This window comes from Polypterus senegalus, chromosome 6 (genome assembly GCF_016835505.1).
Source record: "Polypterus senegalus isolate Bchr_013 chromosome 6, ASM1683550v1, whole genome shotgun sequence".
NCBI classification, from domain to species: domain Eukaryota; kingdom Metazoa; phylum Chordata; class Cladistia; order Polypteriformes; family Polypteridae; genus Polypterus; species Polypterus senegalus.
Genome location: NC_053159.1, coordinates 96,604,010 through 96,628,186, shown reverse-complemented (window position 1 = coordinate 96,628,186; position 24,177 = coordinate 96,604,010). Strand labels below are relative to the sequence as shown.

The 24,177-nt window shown below is 40.6% G+C and overlaps 2 protein-coding genes across 4 annotated transcripts in view; one reads left to right on the top strand and one right to left on the bottom strand.

Annotated features, from left to right (window-relative positions):
• Nucleotides 1–3,572, top strand: part of LOC120531305 (collagen alpha-1(XXVI) chain) — a 113,240-nt gene extending 109,668 nt beyond the window's left edge. For both annotated transcript variants that reach the window (XM_039756588.1, XM_039756587.1), the window contains exons 11-14: nucleotides 187–222; nucleotides 523–567; nucleotides 2,441–2,525; nucleotides 2,909–3,572. In XM_039756588.1, coding sequence (XP_039612522.1) covers nucleotides 187–222; nucleotides 523–567; nucleotides 2,441–2,525; nucleotides 2,909–3,078 — 336 coding nt within the window. In that variant the 3' untranslated portion in view covers nucleotides 3,079–3,572. The remainder of the gene's footprint in view (nucleotides 1–186; nucleotides 223–522; nucleotides 568–2,440; nucleotides 2,526–2,908) is intronic.
• A 3,262-nt stretch (nucleotides 3,573–6,834) lies between these two features.
• Nucleotides 6,835–24,177, bottom strand: part of LOC120531307 (myosin regulatory light chain 2B, cardiac muscle isoform) — a 38,224-nt gene continuing 20,881 nt past the window's right edge. For both annotated transcript variants that reach the window (XM_039756589.1, XM_039756590.1), the window contains exons 5-7: nucleotides 24,042–24,120; nucleotides 20,276–20,324; nucleotides 6,835–7,179 (exon numbers count right to left, since the gene is read on the bottom strand). In XM_039756589.1, coding sequence (XP_039612523.1) covers nucleotides 7,075–7,179; nucleotides 20,276–20,324; nucleotides 24,042–24,120 — 233 coding nt within the window. In that variant the 3' untranslated portion in view covers nucleotides 6,835–7,074. The remainder of the gene's footprint in view (nucleotides 7,180–20,275; nucleotides 20,325–24,041; nucleotides 24,121–24,177) is intronic.

Here is a 24,177-nt window from a genome sequence, read left to right as displayed (position 1 = left end):
AGTGACTTAAGGAAAGTAGCTAGTGGCAATTAGACCATCTTGCTTCTTACCCTGTATTATGTGTTGCTCAAAGTACTGTACAAGTTGAAGCATGCATAAAACATCACATCAGAGTTTAAATTCTGTTGATGTGTGGCTGTTCACTAATGATTTTTTTTTTTTTTATTAATTAAACGTTAAACACAGGGGCCTCCAGGACTGACAGGGGAGCAGGGTTTGCCTGTAAGTACATAGTGCAGCACCTTTACTGCTTATCGTAACGTCAAGCTTGTGATCATCTTGTGTAGTCATATGTTTGGTTTTTGTTTTGATAATGAAGTGACTCCTAGTCCATCCACAGTAATTCATATGAAATACTGCTGTCCATGCCTTGAACATCTTCAGATCTTAGTGTCATGTCTAGTAATGCTTGGTAGACAACTGATGGTGTATATTATTGCATATGCAGAGTCTTGGTTTTGCTTAATTGAAAGGTGATTTTATTTTGTTTTGTTTTTTTCTCTGCATGTTTGGTGAATACAGGGACAACCAGGAATGAAAGGGGATTCAGGTGACAAAGCTGCTGAGGTAAGTTCTGCCTGGTCAGTCTTCCTCAAATATAGCAGTTTTTAACTCTAATTTTTGGGATCTGTTTTGGCTGTTCTTTATATATAATATATATTTAATTAAAAAACAATTTCTGGTTTTAACTGATTATATCAATTTATTCTGCTCCAGTTCTTTGCAGAAAAATAGGAGAAATAAGGCATTTAATTGAATGATACCTCACATGACTAATATAAAGTTACTTCAGAACTTAACAGTCTAGTTGGACATAAAACTAGTAACTACACTTGGGTCCAGTGTCCAGGGTTAAGAATCCTAGTTCCAAGGGTTAAACATTTATGCAGCACATTTTATAAGGTGTTCTATAGCAGCGGTTTTCAAACTGTGGTCTGTGGACCAAAGGGGGTCCACGAAGGATATGGCGGTGGTCCGCAAGGGCGATGTGAAATATCCATTAATTAACCGGGAAGCATTCTGGAGTTGTGGCACGTGTGAAGAAAGAAACACCAAACATCACAGCGACACATTGTATGATTCATCGACAATCACTGGCAGTGAAGAACATGACACAATCACTTATCTGAAGTCTTGTCTGGTTGCATCAAAGTTATAAATTTAATTAAAACCAGACCAGTATATGCTCACAAGTTTGCAATTCTTTGTGAAGAGTTGGGGGCTGAGCATTCAAATCTTTTGCTCCATACAGAAGTACGATGACTATCACAAGGCAAAATAGTGCAGCATGTATTTGAACTTGGAGAAGAACTACTGGTATTTCTGACGGAATGTAATGCTGACCTAGCTTCAGTCATGGCTGATAACATTTGCCCAGGCAAACTTGCCTATCTGGCCGATATATTCAACTTACTAAATGAGCTGAACTTGTCACTTCAGGGAAGAGATTCAAACATCTTAAGAAGTCACGACAAGATTGCAGCATTTAAGAAGAAGCTTAGTATATGGAAAACCAGAATTAACAAGAAGGTTTTAGACATGCTTCCAATCTTGGATTCGTTGATCAATACCGATGTCATAATTTGCGATATCGAGCAGCATTTGCAGTCGCTGGCAGACCATTTTGATGAATACTTTTTGAATGATAACATTGCTAATTTTGATTGGGTCCGCAGTCCCTTTGATGTTGAATTGACTGACCTCGCTGGGCACAAGCAGGAGGAGTTAGCTGAATTATCATGTGATCGCAGCTTACAAAATAAGTTCAAGCAGCAATCACTGTCATCTTTTTGGTTGAGTGTGGCTTCTGAGTATCCCTTGATATCCGACAAGGCAGTCAAGATTTTGTTACCGTTTGCGACAACATATTTGTGTGAAACAGCATTTTCAGCAACTTAGGAATATGAAGAGCAAGTACAGATCCAGACTGGTCGTTGAAAGTGACTTGCGTGTGAGCTTATCAAAAGTAGCACCGAGAATTGACAGTTTACGCAAATCAAAGCAAGCACATCCTTCCCACTGACATTATTAGTGTTAATCGAAACCAATGGTAGTCTAATAATTTCTTAAAAATGACTTTGTTGCATAATTATTGCGTGCACATAGGCGTAACGAAAATTACTGCGTTACTTGTTCATTTATGATTTTCTGTTAGTAAAGTAGGTACTGTGGAACTTGTATGTTCGTTATTTTGATTGCATTTTACGTTATAAAATTTTACTTGTTCAATATAGGGGTCCGCCAGCTAGGCCTGGAATATAATAAGGGTTCCTGGTGCAAAAAGTTTAAAAACTGCTGTTCTATAGCACAGAGATAATTTATGATCTGTTCCTTTGTTTAACCAAAACCAAAAAAATAGTGTTACCCACACAACCTGCAGTACGGGTGGTGCATTGTATTAATTTTTAATTCCTTAATTGTTTTTTGCCTCTACACTTAGGGTGAAGGGGTGCAGCAGTTAAGAGAAGCACTGAAAATTCTTGCTGAGCGAGTCCTCATTTTGGAGCACATGATAGGCATTCACGGTAAGCAAATAAAATAAAACAATTTGATATGCCTGAATTCTGTTTCTGCCATACTACCCATTATATAAGAGTTGAGCATGATTAGAGCATGTTCTTGTGACTTCCAGTATTATATTTTGACATTCCCAGTGTGCGTCTGTCAACCATTAGCCCTGTGTTTTAGGCTGTTGCGTTTCATGGTGTTCCGGTTCTAGCAAGTTATGCATAACCAAAAAAATGGAGAAAGCCATAACATATTTAATCTACTTGTGTATTCATCTCATTTCCAGTAACCCTCTTGGATTCTGGCCTAAGAACATATCTGAGGCATTTTTCAAAGTCCAGAGTACTTTAAAACGTATTATCATTTTTTGTTTGTTTGTGTGTTTGTTTTTTCCCTTCAGAACCCTCCTCATCACTTGAGCCTGGATCTGGACTGGACATCCTTTCAAGCTCCACTCAAACACCAGTCATGAAGAGACTTAGACTGGGGAAAGGCTATCTGTCATCTTCCCCTTATCTGACAGACAGTAATCTAATTGGACTGGACATTGATGGACAGGACCAAGAATGACCTCCTTAGAAGGAGGGAGGGAGGAATATGTGCTTTCTTATTGGCCTGTTTACCTAGGCACTTAAATGACATGGGTAAGAGGTCAAATTTGGATGCCAAACAACACATTAGCACAGTTGATGGCATTAGGATATTTGTACTCGGTATTGTAAATTAAAATTGAATTTGCAGTCCAGTGCAGGGGCTTGGCTTTGTACTATATGGGATTTTGTAGCCAAAGCAGCAAATTCCGTAGTATTGCTATGGAGGTTTGTGCTGTGAATTGGGCCACATGAGTATTGGATCTGGCACATGTATTACTTGTCATGTCATTTTTTTTAACAAATGTTTATTTTGTAATTGCCTAAAGAATAAAAATGTATTTTTCAGTAGCAGGGCAAATCTTTTGAGTTCCTTATGATCATGTAAATTCTTTTTTAATTGGATTTTTTACTCTGTATATAAAGAAGTGTATGTGTTCCATTCAAAATACAGCTTTGGAAAGTTGAAACTAACTTGGCGACTTTTTATAATTGTGACTTTCAGGATGTAATGGTTCCTTAAAAGAAGTTGTCCGTCTAATGAAAGTTGTTCTTGATTGCCTTTGTCCACACTGTGTTAGCTAATTTCTCAATTTGTGATTTGTCGTTAGGTAAGCAAGGCTCTGAGACAATCCTGTTTGGTTATTTCACACCGAGGCTGAAATGGTTCAGAACTGAATCCTGTAATCAGGTGACTGTGTTTTCATGTAGGATGGCCTTCACTTAGCTTTCAAAATTTGCCTCAGGTCTCTTACTGATACCTGAGGCCTCCTTGGTCCTAATGGCCACACATCTAAACATGCTCCTTGCACTCCTTTCACTTACTGTAGGCCAGTGTCCTAGTTTATGTGCTTCTAATGTCTTCTGTATTTCTGACCTTGAACTTTTCCCTTGCAACAAATATTTGACACTAGCCATCCTGCCATTGTTGTTTTTCTGCCTTAATTAGTGTTTTGACTTAATTACTGAACTTGAATATGTCCTTGCCAGCATCTTTTTTTCTGTGTTTTCCTGGCCTGTAAACTGACCTTACTTTGCTTTCAGCTATGTCACAGTTATTTTTCCTATCTTCCTCTCTCACGTATTTATATTGACAACACTTTAGCTGAGGTACAGCAAAAATAAACCTATTACTCATTTGTTCTTATGTAGCAAGACCTTAACAAAGGCTTCTTCTGGTCTTCATGACACTTATAAAACATCAGTAGACAGGTCATTCATCTCTGGCAGTGTGGCGTATTGGCATGATGGTAAAATGACTTGTACATATGATGGGTCTTATACCAAATATGTAATATCAGGAGAAGTGTGTCTCAGTTAAGACACCTCTGACCACTCCATCGTGAAGTTTTGTTAGTACACTGAAGAGATGAACAAACACTTTACTGATGCTTTGTGTTACAAAGACCCAAAGAAGTGTATGTTAAGGTCTTGTTACACAGTGATAAATGAGTAATCGAGGGCATTTTTGCAGTAATGTGTTAAAGCACAGAGTGGCATTGGTTCTCAGTGACATAGCAAATATTTATCAGACTCTGCCAACCAGGGACATTTTCTGAAAAATTGTACGTCATATGTGACATGTTCAAGTTGATGCATGATTTGATGCACATTTTGTAAAATTGTAAGGTTGTCTGTTTAGATTGAATTACTTTTTCATTATTTCTAAAAAGACGCTAATATCATTGTACTACCGTGTTCATCAAAGAGGGCAACTATATATACTGTATATGTATTTTTTTGTTTGTTTTAGCCATCCCTTAATTATAGAAGTGAAGATTCGCCTCTGTAGACTTTAACAAGGAACTTCTTTAATTCTGCTGAGGGGCACAACAATAATACCACTGGTTTTCCTTAAAAAGGAAGCAGAATGTCGGGCAAAGTTCACATAAAGTACCATATCTGACTCAAGTAGCAGTCTGGTATTAAATAATGAGTTCTTCATACTGTAGCCTGTAGAATCTTAATTATTCAACCCTGGGAAAGTGATTGTTCGAGACCCGTTAAATATTTACAACATTAAAAACTTAATCAAGTAATTGTTATGCTGAATGAATACATATTGACATCAACTTTATTGTTTCATAAAGTACTAGGGTGTTGTACTGTGTTAGCCATTATGGATGTGGTGAGAAGTCAAGCAAAATGACATCTTTTATTGGCTAACTAAAAAGATTACAATATGCAAGCTTTCGAGGCAACTCAGGCCCCTTCTTCGGAAAGGATGTTGCCTGAAGAAGGGGCCTGAGTTGCCTTGAAAGCTTGCATATTGTAATCTTTTTAGTTAGCCAATAAAAGGTGTCATTTTGCTTGTCTTCTTGTTTCATAGAGAAAATGGTGGAGTTAAATTAACCTAATTGTGTGTCTCTTTAAGGAGATTGGTGAACCCTGTAGTGTATGCAATAATCCCTCGCTATATCGCGCTTCGACTTTCGCGGCTTCACTCCATTGCGGATTTTATATGTAAGCATAACTAAATATATAACGCGGATTTTTCGCGGGTTCTGCGGACAATGGGTCTTTTTATTTCTGGTACATGCTTTCTCAGTTGGTTTGCCCAGTTGATTTCATACAAGGGACGCTATTGGCGGATGGCAGAGAAGCTACCCAATCAGAGCATGCAGTTAAGTTCCTGTGTGCTGATTGGCTCAGCGATGGAGCGCCGAATTCGATTCTGCGGCGTTAACCAGAAAGTCTCGTCTCGCTCATTCAGCATCAACGTGTTTCGCTGTGTAAAGAGTTAACTTTTGTGCTCTTTTGTGTTTATCTTTGTGCGTAGTCAAGCCCTTCATTAAGGCTCCAAAACGATCTGTCTGTTGTAATGTCTGTAACATATGTGATATCGGAGACCTCGATATCTTTCAAATAATATTTAGGTTTTACTGTATATAAACAGTGTGTATACATACATAATTTCAACGAATCTTACCTAATATGTAAGAGAATACAAAGGGATTATGCTGTATAACTGTGCTGGAAATGTTTATAAGAGTGTGTGAGAGTTTATAAGGGCTTAAAATATATAAAAATAACCGTATGAACATACGGTTTTTACTTCGCGGGGGGTTCTGGAACACAACCCCCGCAGTAAAGGAGGGATCACTGTACTGTACATACAGAATAACAGTTTCTTTTAAAACCTGGAATCAATACAACATTTTACTCATCAAAAAGTCTAAATCCTTAGAACTTTGCCATAAATGTTGGAATTTAGTGAAATGAAAAATGAATGAAAATAATGAAAAACTATTCAAAGAAAGAGCTGCTCACAGTACAAAAAAGCAGATTAAAGAGAGAAGTAACAATCTGGGCAACAGAAGATTTTTAGGTGACTTTTGTGCTTGTTTCATGTAGTAAAGTAGTACAGGGAGAGTGAAATTTTCACTTGATGTCTAACCGACTTTCAACACATTGGCACGTCATGATAAGCACATGGCATCGTTAAACGACAGACGGTCGTAGTTTGTACCAGTGAACCCAGTCTCAAGTACAGCACTAGGGACATCAGACCAAGCTTGGCATGAACTGTCAGTTTCTCAGCATGCTTCACCGCTGAATTCTGGCAGACAATTCTCCATTGACTGTGTGAGGGAGTCTTCTGACAGACTATAAATTTTAAAGTTTTATTCCAAGAAAACAACCAGAGAAGTATCTTTTTCTCAAAAAAAAAAAAAAAAACTTGTTCTGAAGAAATTATGGAGGTTGCAAATCAAAACAGATACAGATACACAAGTAGTTTTTTTGTTTCTAGCAGTCTATATTGTCTACATCATCTCTTCAAAAGTGTGAGCAAACTCATGTTTAATCTTTACAATCTGATTTTATCACGTACAGTACTGACAAAAAGTGCTTCTTGCAAAACATGGTTTATTTCCACAAGTTTCCTGCCACTACATTGACAAAGTGTTATAGTTTCTTAACACCTTCCCCCATGTGGTTTCCAAGAGAGCAGCTGGAACTTTGTATCCGTGTCTGTTCATTCTCGGTCCTTCTCCTCTCCATGGGTGATGACATAGCACAGATTCTTGTAGTCAAGATTACCCGAAACATCTGGAGGGAATGCTTCAAACATCTGCTTGATCTGCAGAGGAAGGAGAGTAAATAAGCAGTTCCAGGCTTACTGGCTCCAACTCGCATGCATGTCTATCATTGTTTTTATTTGGGTTTGCTCATTTCCCAGTGATAACTGGCAGAACACATTTTTTGGCTTCGGACACACTGCCTTAGTAATGGATGTCTTGATATATGATGCAGCATCGACAAGCAGAAGATTTTATGTGAAACACTGTATGCTGGTGGGATTTAATTTATTGGAAACTAAAAGGACTCCACCTGACATGAATTAAATCTGAAATATCAAGTCTTATCTCCCTCGACATGGAAAAAGAGAGAGAGAGAGAGAGAGAGCCTCCTCTCCAGTCCAGAACAAGTAAAGCTGAGCAGGCCATTAATTAAATTACTTGACAACACTAAATTGTGTCAGAGTGTATGAGGGAGCGAGAAAGTGTTTGTGTGGGTGTGTGTGTGTGCCCTGCAAGGACCTGGCACATTCTGAGCCGATGTGAGGGCCAAGGCAGGCTGTTACATTCCACAGCCTGGCCATGGACAAGGCATGTTCAGAAAATGGATGGCTGGGCTGAGTGCGTAATTCATCTGGAACACTTGCTCACCACAGCCGTAACGCCTTATCTTTAAAATGAGGACACAAATTACATGTGAAAAAGTATGAATATGAAAGGTGGGGTGCGGACTTGGCGGAATAAGGCTTGGTGATGCAGCCCTATTACTAAAGGAAAGTCGGTGTGAACTTTGGCTTGGGCATGTATTGCATGTGGTTTCCATGTCTCCAATTTCTGTGTGAGTTTCAGTGTTCCTTGAATTGATGGCCACAGGCATGCCCTGCTCTAGGCCTTGGTCTCTTCTGGTGCCTTGCAACCCTAAAGTAGTTTAGGTGGGCTCCATGAACATAAAAACCATCAATGTGTATGTACAGAAGGCAGAATGTCAAGAGTCTGCAGTGTTGTAAAAGATACTGTAAGGACTTCCATAGTAAGGTCAGGTGCAAGGGAGGAAATAACTGTGTGGGTCTCCGTCACCAGAAACAATAAGTCAACAAGGTGAAAAGAAGAAAAGGTTGTGGTGGACTGGTTGTCTTCAGACAAGAAAGTAAAAGGTTATGCCCAGACAGAAGAATGTTTGATAGTTACCAGCATGCAGGTTAAGGGGAAGGGCCACTGCATTCAAGGTCTAAAGAAGAAAAGAGGCCAGGGTGTCAGCCATTGTGGTTGGAAGAACCAGCCATAGTGGCTCATGCTAAAAACTGTTATGTTCAGGAGACTGTTTTGGTCCAAGAGAGAACATAACTTCATTTTTGCTGCAGGACTCAAACTCATGTTGGTGCTCCATGCAAACTGTGAAGGACCACTGCTTTTATTTTAGATCCTCAATCCAGAAATGATTCTGGATGCCTGTCACCATATAGGAAGGAAGAAGAGCAATGCTTCCAGAACTTTGGTTATAAAACAGGGTAGAAGAAGATGGCATCATGCAGGAAAGACGATGATGACTAGGTGTTATCATGGCCAAGGAAAAATACACAGCACATTGACAGATGGCAGTTGTGTCTAAATGGAAGCAACCTTCTACAGTACACAAGTTGTCAGAACATTCAGGAGGTAGAGCTGATGCAGCTTATATTGCACAGGAGAGATTGCATTGCTGCGAGTGTTGACATTTTGGTTCATGACTTACAGTGTCTGTGGCTAGAAATGACAGAACGTTTTTATTGTCCTGGCTCTCCACAGACACAAAGAGTTTAACTCTTTTGATTTAATATAAAGTGTGAAGAGTAACTTGTCATAAAATCCCGAAACCTCTGCACACATCATAAACACGAGCAGTCTGATCCAAAAACATCTCAATTGAGTAATCAAGTGACAAATGTATAAGTGAAAGATGAATGTTGTCTCCTAGCTTGGCGTGTATTCCCACAAATGTATTGATTACTGTAGAGGTGAGCCTTGTACTTAATGTAAGCCTTTTCTTGTGGGTGGTCTGTTCTTTTATTAGCGTCTATCTGTTTTCAGAGGGCCCGGCACGGTGGCGCAGTGGGTAGCGCTGCTGCCTCGCAGTTAGGGGACCCGGGTTTGCTTCCCAGGTCCTCCTTGCGTGGAGTTTGCATGTTCTCCCCGTGTCTGCATGGGTTTCCTCCCACAGTCCAAAGACATGCCGGTTAGGTGGATTGGCGATTCTACAACCCCAAATCAGAAAAAGTTGGGACAGTGTGGAAAATGTGAATAAAAAAAGAAAAAAGTAAGCTATAAATTCTCCTCAAATTTTATTTCATTGCAGACAGTATGAACACAAAATAATTCATGTTTTTTTTTTTGTCAACTTCATTTGATTTGTAAATAAATATCCATTCAGGCTTGCAACACATTTCAAAAAAAGTTGGGACAGTACAGCATTTACCACTTTGTACAGTTCCCCTGTCTTTTAACAACACTTAAGACGTTTAGGCATTGAAGAAATCAAGTGACTAAGTGTTGCAGGTGTTAGTTTGTCCCATTCTTCCTGCAAACAACGTTTTAGGTGCGCAACAGTACAGGGTCTTCGTTGACACATTTTTTGTTTCAAAATGCGCCAAACATTCTCAATAGGAGACAAATCAGGGCTGCAGGCAGGCCAGTCAAGCATCCGCACCCTCTTCTTACGCAGCCATGCCTTTGTTATGCGCGCAGTATGTGGTTTGCCATTGTCTTGCTGATATAAGCATGGGCGTCCCTGGAAAAGACGTCGTCTTGAAGGCAGCATTTGTTCCTCCAAAACTGAGATCTACTTCTCAGCATTGATGGTGCCATCGCAGAAGTGCAAGTTACCTTTGCCGAAAGCACTGACACAACCCCATACCATGACAGACCCTGGCTTTTGGACTTGTATCTGGTAACAGTCCGGATGGTCCTTTTCCTCTTTGGTCCGCAGCACACGGCGTCCATTTCTTCCAAAAAAGATGTGAAAAACCGATTCGTCTGACCACAATACACGTTTCCACTGCACAATGGACCATCCCGGATGCCTCCGAGCCCAGAGAAGTCGGCGCTTCTGGGCACTATTTATGTAGGGCTTCCTTTGGCACAGTACAGTTTTAGCTGGCATTTCCTAATGTAACTATGTACTGTAGTGCTTGAGAGTGACTTCCTGAAGTAGTCCTGAGCCCACGCAGTTATATTTATTGATGAATGACGGTTTTTAATGCAGTGCCGTCTGAGGGCTCAGAGATCACAGCCATTCAGTTTAGGCTTGTGCCCTTGGCCTTTGCGCACGGTAATTTCTCCAGATTCCCTGATTCTTTTCACTATGTTATGCACTGTAGAGGGGGAAATGCCCAAATCTCTTCCTATCTGTCTTTGAGCAACGTTTTTCTTCATCATTTCAAAGATTTTTGCCCGCATTTGGTGGCAAACTGGTGATCCCCTGCCCATCTTTGCTCCTAAAGGAGTAGGCCTTTCCTCGATGCTGCTTTTGTACCGAATCATGATTGCAATCACCTGTTAACATCACCAGTTTCAAATCACATCATTATTTAGTTATTATACCTCATTACTACCCCTGAATTGCCCCCATCCCAACTTTTTTTGGAATGTGTTGCAAGCCTGAATGGCAAGAATGGACATTTATTTATTTATTTACAAATCAAATGATGTTGACCAAAAAAAACATGAATTATCTTGTGTTCATACTGTCTGCAATGAAATACAAGTTAAGGGAAATTTGTAAATTACTGCTTTATTTTTTTATTCACATTTTCCACACTGTCCCAACTTTTTCTGATTTGGGGTTGTAAATTGTCCTTGGTGTGTGTGCCCTGCAGTGGGCTGGCGCCCTGCCTGGGGTTTGTTTCTTGCCTTGCGCCCTGTGTTGGCTGGGATTGGCTCCAGCAGACCCCCGTGACCCTGTGGTTGGGATATATCAGGTTGGAAAATGGATGTTTTTAGAAGCAGCTGTATTAAAAATTGTGCCATCATTATTCCCTCTGTCATGGTGGTTCTGTTGCTGCCCTGGCTGAAGTTTAGTCGTTGTTTAATGGTTTTTGTTGCTTTTCAGATATTATTTTGCTTTTTTGTTGTTAATTCCATTTTAGGTTTTGTTTTGTCATTTTAAAATGTATTTAAAGTTATGGTTTGATCAGTGCCATAGCTAGGGGCAGGCAGAGCGGGCGGTCTGCCCTGGGCGGCACATTTTTGGGGGAGGCGTTATTGGCCACAAGGCTCAGTACAATTTGTGTGTAAGCAGCAGGGTTCGGAAAAATATCACTCATGTAAGAAAAAAGTAAAATTCTCTGATTTCTATCCACAAATGCTTCAAAAATAATTAGCAGACTGTCTTTCTGTGACAGCATCAGACACAGCAGTTGAAATTTATGAGGCAATAACAAAAATAAACATAAACGTTACACCGATAATAATTTCTAACAATTTAGAATTTTGTTTCGTGATCAATCCGAATGCGTTCTTGCTGTACACAGAAAACATCCCCACCTATCACTTGTACACTACACTGGTTCTGGTTTTCGTAGCGTAATTATATTAAACTAATATTAGAACACGGCTTATCAGTGCGTCAATACTATATTCTTGTCTAGTCGATGCTTATAAATAATTATATGTGAAAAAAGTATTGCTGTTTCTCTATATATGAATAAATCTATGCAAAACGTATCTTAATTTTTCTCTATACGTCATTTTAATTTTCTATTTAAACAGGTTAACATATCCAGAAATCTTGGAGGGTGGCAAATTGAATCACCGCCCCGCACCAAGCGGCACGAACTCGAGGTACGCCACTGGGTTTGATCGTGTTGTAATGTGGTGTTGATTCTTCTGTGTTTATGTATCATGTAAAGATCTTGTTTTGTATACTGTATATGCTGACTTGTAAGAGACAGTAAAAAGAAAATAAAAATCACGAGGAGGTTTGTAAGGCAAAGAACGGGTAAAGGGTCAAAACTAGAAATCAAGAAGATCTTTTGTCAAAAGAAAAACACATTTGGAAAATACAGAGTCAAACACGATAACCAAGATTGGAAAAAGCAGAAGGACTCAGTAATGGTCATTTCATACAGCAAAACAAGCTCAGATGCCCTAGAAACACGAAAGGTGACCTTTGTTTCCGCAAAATTGACATTACAAACGAGCACACCCAGGGGAACTCTGGGAAGGATCTCCATGGAGATGACAGAAAGAGAAAGCTAACATAGTGGCGGCTAAATAGAAAACAAACTGGATTAAATAATAAACTTTCTCAAAAGAAGCCCTGGACAAAATGAAACTCCATGTTGGACTCTCACAACCATAAAATCTATTGGATTTTGATAGGAATTGCACAGGAATTTACACAAAAAATGATAAAAATCAGAGATTATAGCAAGTTGAGCTTCAGGAGACGTTCCCCCCGACGTGACCACTGAAGGAGCGCCCTTCATTTTTTCATGCCCTGCCTGTTTAGTGCTTCTTCTTTTTGAATCCTATAATAAATTTATTGACTTCTCCGGCTTGGCCTTTGCTCGTTTTCTCTACGTTTCTGTTTTTCTCATAGCCTTCTTAGTATTATGTTTACCCTATAAAACACTGAGTTTTTTCCAACAAAAAAAAATAATGTTATTTCATGTAAATACCAACTCGTCAGCATAAACACAGTAGGAAAGGTACGTCAAGTGTCCGCTGCTGTACTGAGGCAGACTTCCTACACTTCCTTGAGTGTTATGTTTTGAAACAGTCATCAGTGCAGAGCCCGACATCACAGTTTCTTTACACACTTTTCAGATAATATTTTTTCTGTTGCTTGTGCATGAGAGGGTAGAATGTCTGCCTGAGCCGCACAATACTGACTTTGTTACTGCAGGCTATCAAAGCACAACGTTTAGCGACTTCCACCTTTTCTGTGACACAAAAACTGACAGTCACTGAATTGTGAACAGTGCTCAGGGGGCTAATGCATTTCCTGTCCTACTTGGTCTCAATCATTTTGTCATAAACCAACTGGCACCATGGCGAGTCTTCAGGCAATCAAATTCACCAGGCATATGATGGTGGTTTGCCGGATTCATCAGTGTCACTATCCGTATCATCGTCTGGTGACCAATTCAAATTGTCATCGCTCTCAACTAACGGTTACGTTTGTTCTACAGCTATTTGTTTACATGCCATTGTGTTTTTTGACTGAATGCACTCGTGGTGGTGGTGGGTTCTCCTGTGTCTTGTGTTTTTCGATCATTTTTCTGAATGGCTTCCTTATACACAATATTTTGAGTAAACGTGGTCTTCATTGGAACTGTCCTGTCTCTCTTCCTGTTTACCCTCAGCACAACAGACTTCCAGCACAATACCAGTACTTGAATGAAGCTTTCAGATGAGTTGTCCATCTTGGGGTGTGTTGTGATGTGAAATTTTGCATACAAGTTGATAAATATTTTGTATGTCTTTATTTGTAACTTAGACAAAGCAATGTAATATTAGTGTTACATTATTGACTAGCAAAATACCCGCGCTTCCCAACGGAGAAGTCGTGTGTTAAAGAAGTTATGAAAAAGAAAAGGAAACATTTTAAAAATAACATAAGATGATTGTCAATGTAATTGTTTTGTCACTGTTATGAGTGTTGCTGTCATATATATATATATATATACACACACAGACACAAATACACATATAAACATATATACATTGTGGCCCCCGGCCGGGGCTGGAGCCCGGCCGGGACGCCCAGGAGGACGTGAGGAGGACTTGTGCCTCCTCCAGACCGCGAGGGGGCGTCCGTCCTGGTTCTATTGGGAGCCACGGGTCGAGGGCATGGAAGCCCTACCCTGTAGGGGCCCGTGGTTACCGCCAGGCGGCGCCCCGATGCCGGTTCATCCCGTGTGGCCCTCGGCCGGGGGTGGAGCCCGGCCGGGACGCCTTAGAGGACCGGAGGAGGGCGTGTGCCTCCTCCAGACCGAGTGGGGCGTCCGTCCTGGTTAGTCAGGGGCCTCGGGTACAGGGCTTTGAAGCCCAGCCCTGTAGGGACCCGTGGCCACCGCCAGGCGGCGCCCCGGTGCCTAAATTATCCCGGGAGCCCGGCACTTCCGCCACACCAGGAAGTGCCGGGGGGAAGACTTATTGTGGCGACCGGAGAGCTGCCGGGAGGACAGCCGGCACTTCCGCCACGCTGGGGCGTGGCCAAGAGTGGATGCCGGAAACACCTGGTGCTCATCCGGGAGCACTATATAAGGCCGCCTCCCTTCAGTCTGGAGCGGAAGTCGGGTGGAAGAGGACGGAGCTAGCGGGAGGACTGGAGGCGGCCAGAGAAAAGAGAGAAAGAGGCATTGTAAGGCCTGGAAAGAGAGACAGAGGCGTTGTAAGGCCTAGAGCTATTGAATCGGTGCAAGAGGCACTGGGGAGTTGAGCGCGGGACAATCTGTAAATAGTATATAATAAACGAGTGTGTGGTGAGCATAACGATGTCTGTCTGCCTGTGTCCTGGGTCAAGTTCACAACATATACACATACATATACACGCATACATACACACATATACATATATACATATACACATACATACATATATATATATACACACAGACACATATATATATAGATCTACATACATATATATACATATCTACACATATATATATACATATCTACATATATATATATACTGTATATAGCAAAATCTCCGCGTTTCGCAGCGACGAAGTACTGCTTTTAAATTTCTATTAAGAAGAAAAGAAAACCTTTTTAAACTGAGGGAAAATATACCAATAACTATCTGTTAAGGATCTCTTTGTATACCACGTTGTCAGTTCAGCAGTCCGGTTGTAATATGACCAAGTTGCGCACTGAGCTTGCTTTTGAGAATGCAACGTCTAGTTTTGTCCAGGAGGAAAGCAATGTTGCCTCAGATCAATGGCAACCTTTTGTGGGGTGTGTCCCTGAGACTTATTATTTGTCATCGCGAAGCAGAGCCTTACTGGAAATTTGAGGCATTTGAATTGAAATGGGAGATCAGAGGGTATAACGGTGATGCGAGGAATACATTCAGAGTGTGGCGCTCTGCTGTTTTTTTGTGTAGCTGCCTTCACACAGCTTCCCCGCTGCTTTATAAACGAACGCCATATAAGGCCGTCATTTCTCCTTGCTTCGCAGTTCTGTACTGTTTTATTGTTCGTTTATTACGATTGTTATAGTTATTGTGTAGCTATTCGAGACTTACTGTACTGTTCAGGTACCCATTTCCTTTACTTAATCCGCGGCTTGTACGCTATTTTTTGTTCATTTATTACGATTAGAGATATTTATTGATTCCTTTCTTTAGCTGACTGCCTGCTCATATAAGGCGCTCCGCTGGTTTTTTGTGAAGCAGCCTTTACACAGCTTCTCCGCTGTTTTATAAACGAACGACATATAAAGCCATCCTTTTTCCTTGCTTTGCCTGATGAAAACTGATGAAAGACCATCACACACCATAAACTGAAAAGGACAACAATGAAGAGCACAGCTTGGCAGCCATATTGAGACAGGCATGTGGCCTGTTATGAAGAAAGCTGACCACAAATGATGCCTTAACTAGAGACATTTTAAGTAACTAACAAGTCTGTGTGCCACCTGAAACTACCCATCAACACATCAACATTTATTAGGTTGTATGGTTGCCAATATTCAAATGCACTTTGCATATTGTTATTATTTATGAGTATCTATACTAATAAAAGGCAAAGCCCTCACTCACTCACTCACTCACTCACTCACTCATCACTAATTCTCCAACTTCCCGTGTAGGTAGAAGGCTGAAATTTGGCAGGCTCATTCCTTACGTCTTACTTATAAAAGTTGGGCAGGTTTCATTTCAAAATTCTGTGCATAATGGTCATAACTGGAAGGTATTTTTCTCCATTTACTGTAATGGAGTTGAGCTGGATGGTCGTGGGGGGCGGAGTTTCGTGTGACATCATCACGCCTCCCACGTAATCACGTGAACTGACTGTCAACGCAGTACGTAGAAAACCAGGAAGACCTCCAAAAAGCGCTTAAGAAAACATACATTATATAATTGAGAAGGCAGCGAAACAATAAGCGAGCGAGTGACACATACAACCATATTCATGAGTGCTGCTACCTCGGAAAGAAAGCACTGTGTAAACCAAAACTTTAAGTTAAGTTCATAGACAGGCTACCGCTGGTGTTTCACATGCCCACAGGTAATGCGGGATACAAGTTTAATGAGAGGACGCAGGATATAAACAAGAGCTTTGATCACTTTGTAACTAAGTTAAAATTGTAGGTGAAGGGGTGTGCTTATGCAAATTCTGAGAGACTGTGTTTGTGGGGGATTGACAGTTAAGGCGGGTGGGGGAGTCACGTCATCATCTCCACTCCCATTCATCTCATTTGGCTCTGAGCTGAGCTCAGCTAACGCCGTCTTCCGAAGCAACTTCGTCAGACTGCCACCAAATACTCACAGAAAAATCCACAAGTTAATACACACGCTGTCTCTAGAGTTTCTCCACACTGAATCCTCCAGGCACTACTTACAAAAGGTCACATTGACAATCGTGTTACGTTATTTTTAAAATCTTTCCTTTTCTTAGCACAAGCACAGCTGAGAAGCTTCGATGCATGTGCTCCATAACGTTAAAAATAATGCATTTAATCACACTTTGCATTACAAGCAAAGGGAGCTTTTGTCAATGCATGATTTCCTGGTACACCGATTACATTGATCAGCGCATCCCGATTCATTTTACCCTCGCACCACCTTAGTTTGAGAAAAGTATGAAAAATATGAGGTTAACACAGAAAAACAGATCACCAATTCAAGCTTTATGAATAATCGATTCGCCATCAATAATTGTTTTGGTAAAGCCATCCTCCTTCCATTTTATAATTTTTCCGCCACTAGCCATGATTAAATGAACGGTAAAAAGTAAGAGAAGCGAGGTGACTTATTTAGGCAGGCATATATATGACAGCAACACTCATGACAATGTCAATCATGTTACGTTATTATTAAAATGTTTCCTTTTCTTTTCATTACTTCTTTAACACACTACTTCTCGCTGCAGGCGCGGGTATTCTGCTATATATATAATATATGAATGACCTCCAAAGAGCGCTGAGACTTTTGATATCATGAACGTGTGTACAAAAGGGGTCTCCTGCCCAGCAAAAGTCGAGCAGCCAGCGCGTGCATAGCTGTGCCGCCTTTGAGACGCTGACTGCGCTTCTGCCTTAAGTCAAAGTGAGCACTTTTAATTTTTTCATCCTCCCCGCGCTATAGCCCAGACAAGTGCAAACACGGACCCCTTTTCTACACCACGGCAAAATAATATTAAGGCGATTCACACTTTCTTTGCACGATACGATTATGAGGTTGTCAGCTCGGATTATGAAGACACGCACACGAGTGGAGGACTGACAGTGCCATCACAGCCGATTAATGGTGGGGACGCCTCACCAGGCTACACAAAACCCACCGCGACTGTCCCTAAAAGGCGATCATAACGCCAGCTTAACACATCTCTCTATACTATATAAAAGAAAAGGCAACTTTCCTTTCTTTACACCTTTTTCCTTTTATCCCAAACCAAAGCCTTTCTCTCTTAACACGGCAGAGGACACAAAACTAATTTTCTTTAAATGCCGGTAAGGCACATTACCAGAGGTACAAATTTGGACGTTCACATAGAAAATGTAATTTCTATACCACAGCCGTCGTGTAGCGCCTTTCAAAAGGGATCTACTACCGAGAGATGATCCATATACATTTTAGCTGCTGTTAGTTACTTACCTGTTGTGTTACACAGTCTTTAAAATGTAGTTTACCTGAAACCACTCCAGTAGTGCTCAATGTACCTGTACTTCTTAAAACGTTAATGTTTTACTGTTTAATAACTTATAGACTATATTTTATTATTTTTCCCTTGCACTCAGTGACCAAAGCTATACACACACATATATACACATATATATAATTTGTGTGTGTGTGTATGTATGTATGTATGTGTATATATGATGTAGATAGGTATGTATATATATATATATGTGTATATGTAGATATGTACTGTATATAGATATGAAGATATGTATGTGTATATATATGTATATATGTATGTATATATATATATATATATGTAGACTCAAACCCATTATGACAGCAGCAATCCAAGCTGTGAGAAACACTAAAAAGGAGGCATGTCAGACGTCGTGGTACATTTTCTGATGCAGCTACCGAAAACAACTTCGTGACGCTGCCACCAAATACACAAAACAATTACTTTGCCAATCATGTTACATTATTTTTAAAATGTTTCCTTTTCTTTTTCATAACTTCTTTAACACACGACATCGCTGCGAAGCGCAGGTATTTTGCTATATATATATATCACAGCGACACTCATAACAGTGACAAAACAATTACATTGACAATTATGTTACGTTATTTTCAAAATGTTTCCTTTTGTTTCTCTTTCCTTCTTTAACACACTACTTCTCCGCTGCCAAGCGCGGGTATTTTGCTATATAGATATAGATAGATATGAGAACAACACTCATATCAATGACAAAACAATTACATTAACAATCATGTTACATTATTTTTAAAATGTTTCCTTTTCTTTTTCATACCTTCTTTAACACACTACTTCTCCGCTGCCAAGCGCGGGTATTCTGCTAGTTATCAATAATACATTATTTAAAGTGTAACTTAACTGCTGCTTGTCTTTTACTACACCTAATTGCCTGAGGTTATAGATATAGAAGGGAAGGTGAGGAGAGGTTATATGAGACAGTACCTTATAAACAGTGGTAAGTCTGGGAGATCTGAGGCATTCTGACAAAGGCTACATATTAATAATACAAAAGGGGAAAGTAGAGCAATATATTACTCTACCAAGACAAAACAGGGTGCATTAGTAATGGAGATGAGGTAAAGAACTTTGTCTTGTGGTGCTGGGACAACAGCCCACATGGTGGTGGACTTTCAACGTGCTAATAAGCCTCTGAGACCAGTCACCATTCAAGGGGAGAACATGGAAGTGGTGCAGAGCTACAAGTACCTGGGGTTCACATAAACAACAAACTGTACTGGTCTGACAACACAGTAGTACTGTACCAGAAGGGCCAGAGCAGACTGTACTTGCTAAAGAGACTCAGGTATTTTGATGTGTGCAGCAAGCTGCTGAAAATGTTCTACCAGTCCATAGTAGCCAAAGTGAAGTTGTACGCTGGAGTCTCCTGGGGAAGCAACCTGAGCACAAAATAAGCACAATGCCTGAAAAAACTTATCAAGAAAGCCTGCTCCATCACAGGGTGAACCCTGGACACACTGGAAGCTGTTGTGGAAAAGAGGATGGTGGCAAAAATGGATGCCATCATGAAAAATCCCCTCCAGGTGGTGCTCTCTTGAAACACTTTTAGCCACAGCCTCATTCCACCATGTTGTGCACATAATAGAAATATTAAATTCATTTCTTGGACTTTTACCTGGTGTCTGACGTGTTGTCTAAGGGTTCAGGGGTCGACAGCGCCCCCTATCTGTCACAATACGTACAAACTGTCTACACAGGGGTGGGCCAAACTGGGTTTACAGTTGTGAGAATGTGAGGCTGGCAAATTGAAAACTGACGAGATTATACCCAAGTGCACTGTGCCAATGTGACATTCTTTTGAGTTAATAAAGATACTGAATTAATAAAGCTATTGTAATAATCATAACCTGCATTTCTTTTTCCTCACGAATAACTGGACTAAATTTGTTCAGGATTAGGGCCATGAAGCTTAATCTTCATTAGTTTTATAGCAGATCCACTTCTGCTTCTGAATGAATTGATCTTCAGACGAATGTTCAGCAAGCACTAAGTTAAGAGTTAAGGGTGCATGCATTGTAATAATCAGAACTAATATAAGGACCGATGCAAATGAAAACCCATAGAAAGCGAACATTTATAAAATGCACCTCATGTAACTCGCCCAAATCTTCTTTTCTTTGTTATTCAGTCCCACGCGTATGTGAAATGTGTATGGAAGCTACACAGCCTAAAGGTGTAGACTAGAACTGGTGATGTTTTGTTCTGGCAGTTACTGGTCAGACATTCTTCCAGGTTTGACCTGCAGACGCCACACGCAGCACACAGAATGGCTTACCTCCTCTTCGTTGAATCTGTCGGCCTGTGTCATTAGCATCTGCTTGATGCTGTAATAAAATAAGAGAGAAGCCTCTTTCAGTTTCCTGTAATGTCCATTGACAGCAGCTGGGATTTGAATTGCACAAATCCTCGTCAGTTTACTTGCTTTATTCCACATTATGCCTTTTATGATGAGTATAGCAGGTTAACAGTTAAAACAAATAAAAGTTATAATAAGATGTCATGGGACAGTGGAAAGACGGGGTTATGTGTCTGAAAGGAACCCACACAGTGCATGGAGAACACATCATAGAGTCTGTGAGTCCGAAGGAGCACAACATCCAAAGGGCTACCCTGGGAGCTAACCAGTATGTGAGCCTCATCCCCTGAACTGGTGCAGTAGGCATCAGTGGGAAGAAGATATCGGGGGTCACTGGTAATTACAGGTGCACTGAGAGCAGGGGCCGCTAGACAAAACGGGATGAGGGGCCTTTAGTACTTTATAGTGTAGAAATATTCATACTGTATGTTTGTAGTGCCACGGTGGCTGAAGTGTTTCATTCCAACCAATATCTTAATTATAAACCAAATCACACCTTCATCTCCTTGTTCCTGTTACTGCATCACAAATTCTTATTAATGCACATTTTATGTTTTTAGAAAATCAATTACATTTTGTAAATAAGACTGTTCACATTTTGTCAGCTTATTTTCTCTTTTGTTCTAATATTTGACTGCTTTAGGGCTGAATACATCCACGGGCTCATTTAAAGTGCATCCGGAAAGTATTCACAGCGCATCACTTTTTCCACATTTTGTTATTTTACAGTCTTATTCCAAAATGGATTAAATTAATTTTTTCCCTCAGAACAACAACCCATAATGACAATGTGAATAAAGGTTACTTGAGGTTTCTGCAAATTTATTAAAAAATAAAAAAACTGAGCATTCACAGCCTTTGCTCAATACTTTGTCGATGCACCTTTGGCAGCAATTACAGTCTCAAGTCTTTTTGAATCTGATGCCACAACCTTGGCACACCTATCCTTGGCCAGTTTCGCCCATTCCTCTTTGCAACACCTCTCAAGCTCCATCAGGTTGGATGGGAAGCATCGGTGCACAGCCCTTTTAAGATCTCTCCAGAGATGTTCAATCGGATTCAAGTCTGAGCTCTGGCTGGGCCACTCAAGGACATTCACAGAGTTGTCCTGAAGCCACTCCTTTGATATCTTGGCTGCGTGCTTAGGGTCATTGTCCTGCTGAAAGATGAACCATCGCCCCAGTCTGAGGTTAAGAGCGCTCTGGAGCAGGTTTTCATCCAGGATGTCTCTGTACATTGCTGCAGTCATCTTTCCCTTTATCCTGACTAGTCTCCCAGTTCCTGCCCCCCACAGCATGATGCTGCCACCACCATGCTTCACTGTAGGGATGGTATTGGCCTGGTGATCAGCGGTGCCTGGTTTCCTCCAAATGTGACGCCTGGCATTCACACCAAAGAGTTTAATCTTTGTCTCATCAGACCAGAGAATTTTGTTTCTCGTGGTCTGAGAGTCCTTCAGGTGCCTTTTGGCAAACTCCAGGCGGGCTGCCATGTGCCTTTTACTAAGGAGTGGCTTCCGTCTGGCCACTCTACCATACAGGCCTGATTGGTGGATTGCTGCAGAGATGGTTGTCCTTCTGGAAGGTTCTCCTCTCTCCACAGAGGAGCTCTGACAGAGTGACCATCGGGTTCTTGGTCACCTCCCTGACTAAGACCCTTCTCCCCCAATCGCTCAGTTTAGATGGCCAGCCAGCTCTAGGAAGAGTCCTGGTGGTTTCGAACTTCTTCCACTTACGGATGATGGAGGCCACTGTGCTCATTGGGACCTTCAAAGCAGCAGAATTTTTCATGTAACCTTCCCCAGATTTGTGCCTCGAGACAATCCTGTCTCGGAGGTCTACAGACAATTCCTTTGACTTCATGCTTGGTTTGTGCTCTGACATGAACTGTCAACTGTGGGACCTTATATAGACAGGTGTGTGCCTTTCCAAATCATGTCCAGTCAACTGAATTTACCACAGGTGGACTCCAATTAAGCTGCAGAAACATCTCAAGAATGATCAGGGGAAACAGGATGCACCTGAGCTCAATTTTGAGCTTCATGGCAAAGGCTGTGAATACTTATGTACATGTGCTTTCTCAGTTTTTTTTATTTTTAATAAATTTGCAAAAACCTTAAGTAAACTTTTTTCACATTGTCATTATGGGGTGTTGTGTGTACAATTGTGAGGAAAAAAAATGAATTTAATCCATTTTGGAATAAGGCTGTAACATAACAAAATGTGGAAAAAGTGATGCGCTGTGAATACTTTCCGAATGCACTGTAGGTTAGCAGGCTAAATATAAATGAGTTTTGATTCAGAATTGAAAACAAACAAAGAAATCAAAATGACGAAGGTAACGAAGAAACTGAAAAGATGCCCACCTACTAAAAGTACTGGCAGTAATACTGAGATTTCAAAGACAAACCACAGTTGCACTATTATTAACTTATAAGTAAAAGTTCAGCTAATCAAATAAAATGACGTCAAATTAAGAAACTGGCTGGAACAAAAGACTGCAGGAAGAGTGCTGTCTTTGTGTTATTTTCTGTTTTCTAACTCCAAACTTTGCAGTTTGCTTCATTTTTTTTTTAAACCCTGAATCCATCTCCAACATTAATTTTTTTGGATCCAGTCATTTTGGGGGTCCTAAAAAGATTTTGTCTTGTGGTGCAATTTTAGTTGTCTTTAGCATTGCCATTTTCTACGGGTTTGTTGAGTGGTTCTCTAAGGCATTGCTATGGGTGACGCTCGGCGCCATACATTGTATGATGTTTGAGGGCAAAAGTAGTTTTTTTCCATCTTAAAAATGTTGGAAGGTTAAGATGTTTTCTAAATGGAGTGGTGGCTCTGAGGCTAAGGATCTGCGCTGGTATCCCGAAGGTTGCCGATTCGAATCTGCATCGCTGCCAAAAGAGATCCTGCTCTGCTGGGCCCTTGAGCAAGGCCCTTAACCTGTTTTCACGAGACACTTACAGATTAACGGTTTTATTGCTGGCTCATTGTGGAAGATTGGATTTTGTTTTGTATTGGATTATTAATATTACATATTTACCTATGCGTTCATCAACTCCTTGAGCGTGTTTAATAAAACCCTAACTTGTGCATATTTTGAGATCCTTTATCCTTTTGTAAAGTTTGCATTTCCTCCCCCATGTCTGCCTGAGGTTTCTCTGGGTCTCTACTCGCCTCTCGCATTGTGCCCACAGCTCCAGGCTGGCACAGTACGGGTGACAGCGTCAGAGAGCCAGTGATGTTTATAACTTTCTAATATAGAGAGAGCAGGCCCAGAAGATTATTTCAAATTTTAAACCCTGACTGAGTAAAACTAAAACCAAATGCCAGGTCACACAAGTGAGGAATTGTCTGGATGCATATTTATAATGTGACATGAATTTTTGAAAAGTGCTTACAATGAAAGGTAAGAAATATGAAATATGTTAAGTCAAAAAACAGCATGTTGTTTGATCCTTTGGAAGTGTAACAGCAATAAATGTTTTAAATAAGGAAAAACATCTGAAATTAATTAAAAACCCAGAATGTGTGCTGGGAAATAAAAGTTCATGTTTACTTGGCCATTAGAGATTTGAAATGGAGATGATCAGTGAAGTTAAACAAAATGCTATACTTTAAGTAAGGGGACGAAACAAAAGCCACCAAGCCAGTTTGAAGTTGTTAAGGTACTGATACTGATTAATACTGACTAGTCTGCCTTGATGTGTCCACTGGCCTCAGGGTCAAAAATCTTGAAAGCATTCAGGATGGTCTCCTCTGGGTCAGTACCTGATGGATGTAAAAACAAAGAAGGTCAGCAAGACTCGTGACTCTTCACAACAGTTC